General features: G+C 34.8%; 1 protein-coding gene across 2 annotated transcripts; it reads right to left on the bottom strand.

The window, feature by feature from the left end:
* Window positions 1-412: 412 nt before the first annotated feature.
* Window positions 413-11094, bottom strand: LOC120337972 (histidine ammonia-lyase-like). 2 transcript variants are annotated; one of them, XM_078116977.1, is made up of 15 exons: window positions 10898-11094; window positions 9045-9218; window positions 8131-8218; window positions 7997-8054; window positions 7663-7681; window positions 7078-7164; window positions 6816-6888; window positions 4543-4773; window positions 4169-4357; window positions 3256-3498; window positions 2477-2616; window positions 1818-1962; window positions 1376-1566; window positions 1059-1198; window positions 413-676 (listed from the first exon to the last, which is right to left on the bottom strand). In XM_078116977.1, the coding sequence occupies exons 2-15, from the start codon at window positions 9183-9185 to the stop codon at window positions 553-555; spliced, it is 1869 nt and encodes a 622-aa protein (XP_077973103.1). In that variant the 5' UTR covers window positions 9186-9218; window positions 10898-11094; the 3' UTR covers window positions 413-552. The 2 variants fall into 2 exon arrangements, with proteins under 2 accessions (XP_077973103.1, XP_039261811.1); XM_039405877.2 differs by lacking the exon at window positions 10898-11094 and having other exon boundaries at window positions 9045-9379.
* Window positions 11095-12078: the final 984 nt, after the last annotated feature.

Below are 12078 nucleotides of genomic sequence, written 5' to 3'. Positions count from 1 at the left end.
TGAAAGTTCGTAATTTATGCCCTTCCCTTGTCATCAAACTGCGACACGTTGTTTACTACAAAGTAGGGTTATAAAAAGTATGTGATATTATTCAATTACACACCGAAAGCACATTACCAGCAATTTACACACGCCACAAATTTACCACACAAAAAATTTGATTTGGTTTCTAAACCTCACTACTAAGCAATCATTTAATGTTTGGGGAGTTCTCCTCGCCGGAAACATCATTTCGACGGCTCTAAACTGTGTGCGTTTAATGTTGATATTGAGATATTTCTATTTGGATGACTTAGCAACACCATTTTGTAATCATTTTAGTGAAATAACAACATTTTTTTTGAAATGAGTCTTATACCACCCTATTAAATTTCCAATAGTAATTGTCTGATGGTGAATGTCAACAACAACCCGTACACCCTTTTGTATTAGGCACTGCGCTAAAGTTATCGATAATTTTAGAGTTTTTAAGCAAATCCTTCCACAAGCCAGCAACTGACACCGGACAAACATTGAAATTCAAAATTCAGTTTATCGACTTCCCCAACAACGCTAAGTTGGTGTTTGGTTTTCTTTCTGCAAATACGGCAGAACCGTATTCCAAATTACTCCATCTTTTAGAAGAGTTTGCGCAGCCTCAATATCAGTCGACATAATTCTATCTCGATCGTAATGTCTGAAAACACGTTTGACTATTTTAAGAGAATTATAACATTATTCAGGCATTCAAACAAACGAAACAACAAAATATTCAGGTAACTTTTGTTTTTCTCAAAGCATGGCTATGCACAATCGATTGGAAACAACGAAATCTCATATGAGTGGAAGTAATAGACCACTATAACAGCTATGCACAATCGATTGGAAACAACGAAATCTCATATCAGTGGAAGTAAGAGACCACTATAACACTTCAAGCTACTGTGGTGCATGACATGCCTCCAAATACCAGCTTATGTCTGTAATTGGTACTAAAAAATGTTCACGTTTTATTATATCGTATATACCGGTATATCTTGAACAATAGGGGAAGCAGATGCTAGTACACGACTACTTACGGTATCACTTTCCGAACAACTTTGTGCACTTCTTCCAATACGTCCGTGGTGTGCAGAGGTCGATGGAAATCAATAGCTTGGCAAGCACACAACATTTCAATTGCTACCACATTCTCGACGTGCTCAACTACTCTGATTGCCTAAAATAACATTCTTTGATTAGTATAAACCGCGTTTGCGAAATAGCAGCAATATGGTAGTGACACCAATAAAGGAAATTTGTAAATAATCACAATGAGCTAATTGTTGATAAACTGACAATCAAATGCATAACGTGTACTTAGCTAATATAGATATAGATATATATCCTGTACAACCTTTCGCGCAGCCCATCCGCCCATGGCAACGTGATCCTCCTGTGCCGCGCTCGTGGACAGAGAGTCGACAGAAGAGGGATGACATAGACACTTATTTTCAGAAACAAGCGCAGCTGCAGTGCAGTGAGCAATCATGAATCCAGAATTCAGACCACCGTTCTTAACCAGAAAAGCAGGAAGTTCGCTAAGAGCTGAAGAAAATATATATTAAATTATTTTGAGAAATAAAATGGAAAAAAAAATAAATAGGTATAACAATCTCGTGTGAGTGTTTTTTCTTGCATTTGAAATCAAACCATGCTCAGGCACTATATAGCTCGTGGTTTACTAACGAATCAAGCGATATCGGCCGTTTGCATGTATATATAGAGAGAGATCTCCAATTTACAACAAAACTACTCTTCGGATCAGATATCATTTACCTGTATGGTCATTTACTTACAGTCATTACATAGCCTTTCAATGCGTCGTTCGCTTATCGCCCCAATTTCATGAATTCCGATGGCAAGATAGTCAAGAGCTTTGGCAGGATATTCTCCATGAAAGTTTCCGCCAGATATGGTCTCCCTTTGATCCGTCATGATCATCTGACAAAGGCAATAGTTTTAGTACAGAGTGAAAAACAATATTATATAAACATTTCGTTCATTTTTTATCAATCAAGATGACATTCTAAGATTAAGCTGAGCTCTTAATCTTATGATAAACGCTGAGGAAGAGATTTCAAGGTTGTGAATCTGACAGGCAGTGGCGTATCTAGTGTATGGCGGGCGCCGTTTGGAGAGGGGCGCAAAAGGATCGAAAAGTTTTATTTGGAATAACCATTAATAAAAATTGTCAACTTACGATCAAAGGCCACTTTACCATGGGCGCCATTCCACGTATAGGCATGCCGCTGCAGGGCCGTTCATGTCGAGCTGCCAGATGCTCGAATCTAGCTCAGGTGACGTTGGAAATCACTAAAAATCATATTGTTCTGACCTCTTCATAATTTACCACTTCCATTTTACTATCTGCGTGTTCAAAGTTTCGGACAAGCAACAAATTCTCAGTTTGATACCACTTAAATATTTCATAAATTTATAAAAAAAAAATTGTTACCGGATTATCAGTAGCACTGTTTAATTCCGTATTCAGTATGTTTTTGACATACTCAATGGTGTCGTGCGCGATTCCATGTACTTGTGGACAACACCTCAAAGTGTAAGAATCTTGCACGCGTTTGCAAGTCGTGTGACTTCCTAAATGAATAGTAGCGGTTATACATTTCATATTATATTTAAGATAGGTAGAACGACAGCGATCGCTTAAAACAACATCTTCAAAAAACTCAATGAAATTATCGGTCATTAGATATTATAATTGCGTCTAATATAAGAACTGTGTCCTCAGATCGGTGAAATAGATGCGGGTAGGAATATTAGTTTCTCGTTATTGTTCTCAGTCGGATGAACATTGAACCCAGAATTTCAAAAGTTGTAAGCTGCCACGGGCTTGTATAATATAATCAAATTAAAATGAACGATATGTTAGGTATTAACAACAGCAAGTCTGTTCTCGTTAATTTAAGAGCATTGCAAAAGTGTATCGAGTGTGCAATAATGTCGAATAAGGCGCAAATTACGTGTTTATAAAGTTCACAATATTGAATTACACCGCAGGACATTTAATATAAAGAGGCGAATTCATAGAAAATTGTATAAATGAATAAGAGCATTTCTCGTATGATCGAACGAGATCGTTTTTCATAAAACTTTTTCACCACCGTAAAATTTTTCTGAATAAATTGGATGAAATCTTGACATTTTGTAAGCAGTGTCATGTTTGTTTGAAACCTAAACCGAGGTAAGCATGAAACAAAATTTCAAGCATCAACATACTTGTAATTTCTGATTCATTCCCTTTGTATTGCAGCAAAATCCGCATTCTCTTTGCTACATCCTGTTGGCCCTTATGAGGCCTGGCGTCGTGGATTCGTTTGTCAAAAGCTTTTGAAGTTCCCTTCAGGGCTTCAACTGTCAATGCAGCTATCACGTCAGCTTGAAGAGCGATAAGTTTTGCCCGTTCAACAGCCTCGGAACCCAGCGATGAAACAAATTGCGTGCCGTTGATAAGTGCCAATCCTATCACAAAATTAACAGCCATATTGAATTTGAACAGATCTAACTTAATCATGATCTTGGAGGCTGGATTTGTGAAATGAGAAAGACATTTATTTATTGAAAATGCTATCCATAATCGCAATTTGATTACTACTTAATAAAATGGGTATTTTGCGGGTATATGCACTAGTTTGGGATCCTCTGTTATAATGCATTGAATTCAATTGCCTTTCACCACTTATTGGTTTTAATGGTAGACATATTGTGATCCTCCATGCTGAATAATTTTATTTGGTTGTTAGGCAATATCTGATCATGTATATATTTGAATTTACATGCCGATATAAATTTTTCTGACATATAAATCGTACTTCTTTGAACCTATTTACGCCAACTGCTTTTAATATTATGTTGTTGCCTAACCTGACAACTGTAATCTTTATTTCGATGAATATAGTATTAAAAATGAGAATTCGGAATATTGATTTATTGTACAACTTGGTTGCCACTTCATTTGTCAAGCCGGAATCATCAGGTAATCTTTTTTGTAAAAAAAAACGGAGACAGGTGGTTAGATACACAGTAGTTGTACCTTTTTAGCTGGATACTCATTTCTCAAGCTCTCGAGGGTGTCAATTGCACCGTATTATACGTCGTTATATTTTTGTCGATTTGTTTATAGGTATTTTACCTTCTTTTGACCTAAGTTCCAATGGATCAATGTCATGAGATTTTAATACAAATTCTGCAGTAGACCATCCAGATTCGGGAGACCACATTTGTCCTTTTCCCATAAGTCCGAGAGCAATGTGCGCCAATGGTGCTAAATCGCCACTTGCTGACAATGTCCCTTTTTCGGGAACGTATGGTAAGCATGATTCTGTTTTCGCATAAAAAAAACACAATGAAAATAATGAGGAAGCTTAGTAATACTGTTTGATTGAAGGCTCTGCTACTCATTTAGTCAATAAATCATTATTGTAAATCTCGCATTTGGCCTCAAATTTTTCCATGTAATCGATTAGGTTGAATTATGTACTAAAAACTAATCATGGAATAACTTACTGTTATATGCATTCACCAATACATTAAGATTCTTCATTGATATACCGCTGAAACCTTTGCATAGCACGTTAACTCGGAGAGCAAGCAGCATTCGAACGCGAGAAGGAGGTAGATGTTCCCCAACTCCCGCCGAATGTGACATTATTAAATTAACTTGCAGTTGATCCAAGAGGTCGCTATCAATAACATTGCGAGCAAATGCTCCGAATCCTGTTGATATCCCGTAGACAACTGAAATAAAATTGTTTGTCTAACCCATAGGTTCTCAAAGTGCTCCGTACCGAGCCCCAGGGCTCCGCGAGAGTAACCCAGGGGCTCCGCGAGCTATTCGATTACTTTTCAAAATATTGACTTGGCTAATTTAAAACTGTTCCTAGAAGCAATACTAGCTATGATGAAATTTAACAAATATAGCCTCGAAATATGGCAAAGGGGCGGAATTAAAAAATGACATTATTTATAAGCAGGAGCGCAGCCAGGATTCTTAAGAGGGAGGAGGTTCAAAATTGAAATCGGAAATTTACGCGCAACATTCTTGACGATTCAAAAAAAACAGATAACGAGATCTCTGTTGCGTAATATATTCAATTCATGACCGATGCGAGCATCTAAAGGGTCTTGTCGTAATAATTTAATTGTGCTCATCGTTACTCACATTCGATTCGAAATTACTATTAGGATTACTAAAATGATAAAATACTAGTCTAAAATAACATAAACTGCGTGATAAACTGCTAACTATAAATAAAATGGAGTCGTATTTTTGCGATCTTGGGATTTGTTAAACTTTATTTGTTCTTTCGCACTCGAGATTATTTTTAAGCAAGATGTCGCCGTTTGAAAAATCACAAGGTCTTGGCAAAATACGAACGATAGAAATTTATTTTAGTGCATGCGGCTCTGTCGGTAGTTTCAGAAAGGAAAAATGGTACATCGCACGCATAATTAAATGACTGTGTTTCAATTTCGCAGGTACTACGATGAATAACCGAAAACCTAACATAACACCAAATTTTATGATTTTCGATGTCTATAACAGCGTTTTTATTCTGACGTGAGTCTGCTGAAACAAAACTTATAGTGTTATCTTCCATTTTAAGTTTTAGTTCTAATATTTTAGAAGGCCGCTTTTTAATCAAAAAATTTGAATTGCAGATTTACCTCTTTATTAACTATTATTTTTAGCATTTCGTCGCCGATGATTATAATGGTGACCGTACATTTGAACCCATGTACATTTGAACCCATGCGTATATCCACGGGTTCAATCTATATGCGGGTGCTAAAACCCATGGGTTAGGGTTAGTATGGGTTTAACTATCCGTGAAACAAAAAAAATCCCATAGGTGCAATAGCATACAGGTGCAATTGTCATGGGTTCAAATGTACGTGGGTTCAAATGTAATGGAACCGATTATAATATGGTAACATGTTTTTCACATTGAACTCATAATTCCCCACGAGAAAGAAAAAACAATTATCGTCGTCATTGTGGAACAATACATGCATATGCCGAAGGAAATTTTTTATTTAGGGAGAATAAACACCGGCGTAAAGATGTTTGAGGTTCAAAAACACGCCATGCTGACGAAAACAATCGGCGATTGTAACAAAATGCAATCGCGCACGTTATTAGCAGCCTTTTAAGTCTTCCAAAAATGTCAAGAGGGGAAAAGATTCGACCCCTAATTTATTAATATGTTTGTCATGTGTCAAATTTATAGCTTTAGTATATTATACAATTTATCTTTGAAATTTAGATTTATTTATGACTTGTATTAACCCTATTAAAAGTGTTTAGTATTTAAATTGAGTAAAGTACGTTTAACTTACTCAGGAATATTAATCAGAAAGTAACAATTTTAACATTTATTTTGGGGCTCCGTGAATAATAGTCAACCTTTTCAAGGGCTCCGCAACGCCAAAAGTTTGAGAACCCCTGGTAACCTAACATATACAAATTCAATATCTGTATCCCTATACTGAATAATACAAGTAGTTATCTGTCTGTTGTTTTGTTGTTTCATAAAAGCACAACGGCTTTGGTAGACTCTATGTGGTGTCGTAATTATACTTATAAGTAACAATTGATCAGTACATTGCAGAATTTATAGACTTTTTATATTTTCATGTGTGCTTCTATAATTCATCATTTTATCATTATACTCTTTTTGCTTTTGAGCATTTTACTGCTGTTATCTTATGCATTTAATGTCGGTTTAATTAAAGAAAGAAAACAAAATTTTGAAACATTGTAGCAACATTTCTTCTACCTCGTTTTTCACGGACCATCTCTTCCACAACATCACGGGATTCTTGAATCTTCTTTATTGCAACCTCCCCAATCTGAAATAGGCAAAAGCCACTATGTAAAATCTAGAAATACACTAGTGCTATATTTAGCACATATTTTATTATTTGAAATATTGGGATAATTCACCTTCTAATTGTTCGTGTTTCCTGTGATTTGTTCAAGTTCATTGAAGGATTATCATAAATAAATTTGAATTTAAAAGTGATTTGCTATACATCTACCTGAATATTACATTTTCCGGTTGAAAGTTTATATAAAACTTCGGTTGTCAAACTTTCGCCGTCTAATGTAATTATCTCTTTGTCATCCTAAAAAAGGTAACGTAAAAATAAGATCCGAATCGATTCTCCATATACAGTAATTTTTGATAATTGGTAAACATTGTTATATTCTATTACCATCTTGGTGTTGAATAAAACGATGTCTGGTTATAGCAATATATTTGGCAGAATACCACTTCATTAATAAAATGTTCTTATTTGATACTTTACTTGATGACGCGAAAAGATTTTCAATCAAGCCAGGGTTTTGATGTTTCATTTAAATGAGTACCAGATGGCGTCGTATCAGATACTATACACAAGTTTGGTTATATTCAAAATGGTCTGTGAAACACAACTTTAATAGATCAGACAAGTAGCCATTCTAACATGGAAAATACTTAATAGCTGAGGCTGATCGCAATCGTCCGAAACCAAACGGTCTATATCTATATTAACTCATTATAAACGCTTTTGTAACAGTGTATCCACAATAATTTCGAACCAACAATTTCCAATACTCCATTTTCAAAGGAAGAAACTAACCTTTTCGTTGCTGTTGATGCTAAATAGAAAAAGGTGTTTTATCAATATAGTTTTTCTAAGGTTTCGTGTAAAAATAGTGAAGCAAACCTCCCAGTGACAGTTACCTACGACATGACGTGTTCGCTTAAAGCTATGGCGAAGCATAACATCATATACATATAAATTTACATTGATTAAAAATTTAGATTTGGGAGTTAGATATAGTGCTGTCAATTCACGGTGTTATTTATATTGAATGTTCAGATATGTTAAATTCTCGAATATGCAACAAATCCTCATCTAACGTACGCTCTTGAAAAACAAAGTTTAATAACCGAGGAATGAAAGTAGATACCTGTTCTTCTTGATGTTGGGCATAAGTGAAGGTAGAGTTACCTCTGTACCTTTTTCACCTATATAAATTAAATAATAAAATATGTAACAATTACACATAATTGGTATAAATAATATTTGACATTTATAATTTACCTATGATCAAATATTGTCCATCCTGCAGTACCTGTGTTATGTAATCTTCCTCTCCATAAATCACAAGGCCATCGGCTGAAGTGATGATCTGCAATATACGACGCAACATTATAACTGTTTTATTTTTCTGGCAAAACCAACGCACTCTTTTGCAAGTATAACTTAACTTACAAATTTTCTTTTGATTCCGAATTATCGAGAACAATATCTATGAACAGAAGACAGCTAATCAAATCCATTTTTTATAAATGGAATCAAGAATTTATCAATTTTTAATGTAGCGTCCTAATTGCTGTTGGCTGTGAACGGTAGGAAATATTCAGAAAGACACGGTGTTCGGGAGATTAAGTACTACGAACGTTTGTGCATCATGTATTGTATAGCATACTACATTTTTATATTCTGGCTACCACGAACAACTGATGCAACATGCGTCATACAAGTGAGACAAGAGTGATATTATCGCTTGAGTAATGATATCGAAATTTTAGACGTGCTAAATGCATGGGCTTATTTCGAAGTTTTCAGTTAAAAATGAAAAGGCATGCCAAAGTCAAAATTTCACTAGTTTCGTGTTCAAAGTATCATTATCTCAAAGTTGGAGTCAATAACCTTTTTTGAAACCGGCAGAGGTAATCTAATTTTCTGGCCAGCGCTAAATTATAACAATTGCCATATTGACATTAAACTCCAATGCACCCGATTACTCGGAGCGTTGATAAGAGGGCTCTTTTCAGTTTCGTCAAGTTTGTTACGAGCCCATTACTATACACAGTATGGATGGGTAACACATAATTAATTATTACATATTGGTAATTATCAATATATTTTAGTCCATGTTTGTCATACTGTCATCATCAGTATAGTAATATGCTGCTGTTAAATTTATTGATAAGTGAAAAAGGCATGCTTACCGATTCTTGATGTAATTGTCTTTCTGGAAAATATAACTTTGCTCGTTGTGTTGTTTCAGATATCAGCCATTTCACACGCCTTTCCTGGCCATCGCACGGTATAGCAAACCATTTTCCATATAATGCTGTGTATACTTTCATTTTTGTTCGAAGTATATTGCATAAATGGCCAAACTGTTCAATGTAAAACGGAATTGAATTGATTGACACGTTTCATGAGAGTATTTCGCTCAGCACATCTTTCGAGTAGAGAATACATTACAATCTAATTTTGAATAATTTGAATTCACCAAAAACCATGCACGTTAAAATTGTTGATGATTAATTTCACGCTGTTAAATAGTCTATTATATTGCCTGGTATGAAAAACATTGATAGAACCAACTTCATAGTTATAACTAAATAGTTTGTGGATCTGCTATTCATCAATCGCCATTGCAATAGCATATATATCATAAATGGCGAATGTGTTCAATTTTCTAACAAAATTCTTCAGTTCTGCAGTTTAACAGACCGCCTAAAGCAGATTGTTTTTACAGGTACATCCGCAATGTTTTGACTTATACGCGTCTGAAGGTAAAAAAAGCAACAATTGTTTTCAGTCATCCAATTGAAACGGTTAGACAGTCACGCCTCCTAACCGACAGCTAACGAAATGCAAAATATGCTATGACTCACGAATAGTGTTTAATGGACCGCGCAGCATTTGATAATAAAAACAAATGTAACAAACTATAATCCATGTTCTACATACAAATATATTGTTTATATTCCTACTAGAGTAATTTAGGGCAACCCTACTTAGTATGTTTCGCTCTAAAATATCCGTGGAAAGCATTATAAAATAAAAATACAGAGTAATACTATAGTAATGGAATAAAGTACCATAAAATATTAAGGAACAAATATTAACTGTCCTGAATTCTACAGCATCATTTTTGTCTATATTCGGAAAACGGCCTTTAAAATTATTAAAAGCATCTACTTGTGAAGAGGAACGTTTTTCAGCAGCTATTTCTAAATGTGATTATCCAAGATCAACTGAAGGACTGACTGTTGATTGTCCTTATCTTATCACATAATGCTGGCCAAATCGATTAGTTAAATTTCTGTTCATTGCACATGCTGGAAATGGCTCCACATTCAAATAAAATTACTACCAACAATCAATGTGCTATCATGCGCTATAATGTCATCGCAGGTATTGCGCTGCCAACAATGATCATGAGTAATCTATTCGCGCAGCACAGGTTATGACTTCACCAAGCAGCGCCCTGAACCGGCACATATGAAAAACGATTCGCGTTTATTGCTGCAGTGGCTATGACGTGACATGCACGACGTCGTAGTCACAACCGGCGTTTCTTCGTACTATTCAATTATGGGACACAATATACATGCACGATGAAATATGAACTTGAATCCGGAAGTTACAGTTCTGCATGATTTACTGCTCCACGTTATACATATCATAATAACACACAATGTGAATACTATGTGATTGTAACAGTTTTCATAAAAAGACAGATGTCACCAAACATATACCCCCGTGCTCTGTTACTCTTATCTCGCCGGTCAGAATGCAATTGCTCGCGACGATCAAAAACATGCAATGCTTTGTCCAATGCAGCAATATCATTCAACATTGTCAATAAAAAAGAAATCAAGTCACAATTGACGTTGATTTGTGACACGTGACGACAGCTGTTGATTTTTTAGTACTTGTAGACTGTAGAGCGTTTAATTTTAAGCAGTCACTTAAAATTGTAATGTTATTTTGTCGAAAAATATACCCAAGATGAACTATCACAAGGTAACTCAGAGTAATGTTGAAAATGATGAAAAATTCTCACCAGTCGAAAGATACCTAGGATTATAAATCAAGTATTCCGCACTCTTGGAACGGTCTGGTCTGTGAATATCTTAAGACGTTTCAGATCCGTATTTTGAACGTAGTCATTGAAGTTCGCAACAATCAATTCTGCTGAACTGGAGTTGCCTATTAAATTTTGCAAACTTTTTTCAACTTGTATATCTTGTACTTCCCATGACGTTGCTGGAAACATATAGAAAAGTATATTATATGTATTAAAATTTCATCGAAATGCGCATCAAGAAAGCGTTTCATTACAGACCTATTGTAGAGTACAAGACGGGGTACCAGTAGTATATATATGTCGAACACAACATGTTTTTGTTGTTGAGAACAATGGAAAACACAACATATTTTGTTGTGTAAATGTTGGTGCAAATTGTGGGATGTTGTTATGTAATATTTTTTCCGGTATCGGGGGATTAATCGCATTGTTCTGTGCGTCAACCGTGTGTTAGTCATTAAGTTTATGGTTTTGCGTATGTTTACTGATCGACGTATGTCAGAAATAATTGAAAAACGCCATTTTTATTTTAAGCGCGTTTTTTAATTTTCATTTTTTATATTTTGATTTGTATTTTTACAGTTGTTTTTATTTTTCATTCCTTTTTTATTTTCGGTTTATTTTTGATTTCAAAATTTTATTTATTTATTTTTATTTTTTTTTTTTTTTTTTACAAGAAAACGATAGTTCAACATATTATTTACCACAGAGATTCTTTTTCACAGACTTTACTGTTGTAGAAGTGAATAAGATATGATTTATTTGATTAGCTTTTATCATTGGCAGCTTTCGTTTATGTTCTTTAGCTTCCCAAATGTGTTAGTCATTAAATTTATGGTATATTTTGTATGTGTTTATATATTTGAGTATTGAGCAATATATATGAGGGTTTAAATCTTCTTTTTTGAGCCGAGTGATGCAGAGTGGTAATTTATTTCGTGTTTAGGAAATCATGCAATGTCGTAGTTAAGTTTTGTGCATCTGTTGATTGGAAACGACCATAAGGATGTACTGACTTTAGTATAAAATTGACAACTGAGTTGACATAATTAAATTCAAAAAACGTATGTTTACTGACCGACGTATGTTAAAATAATTGAAAAACGATTGTTATTGGAGGTTTAGCGAGAAATAAAATGCAACAGGCTGCGCATCGG

This window comes from Styela clava, chromosome 10 (assembly GCF_964204865.1).
Source record: "Styela clava chromosome 10, kaStyClav1.hap1.2, whole genome shotgun sequence".
NCBI lineage: Eukaryota > Metazoa > Chordata > Ascidiacea > Stolidobranchia > Styelidae > Styela > Styela clava.
This window is presented reverse-complemented; position numbering and strand designations above follow the sequence as displayed.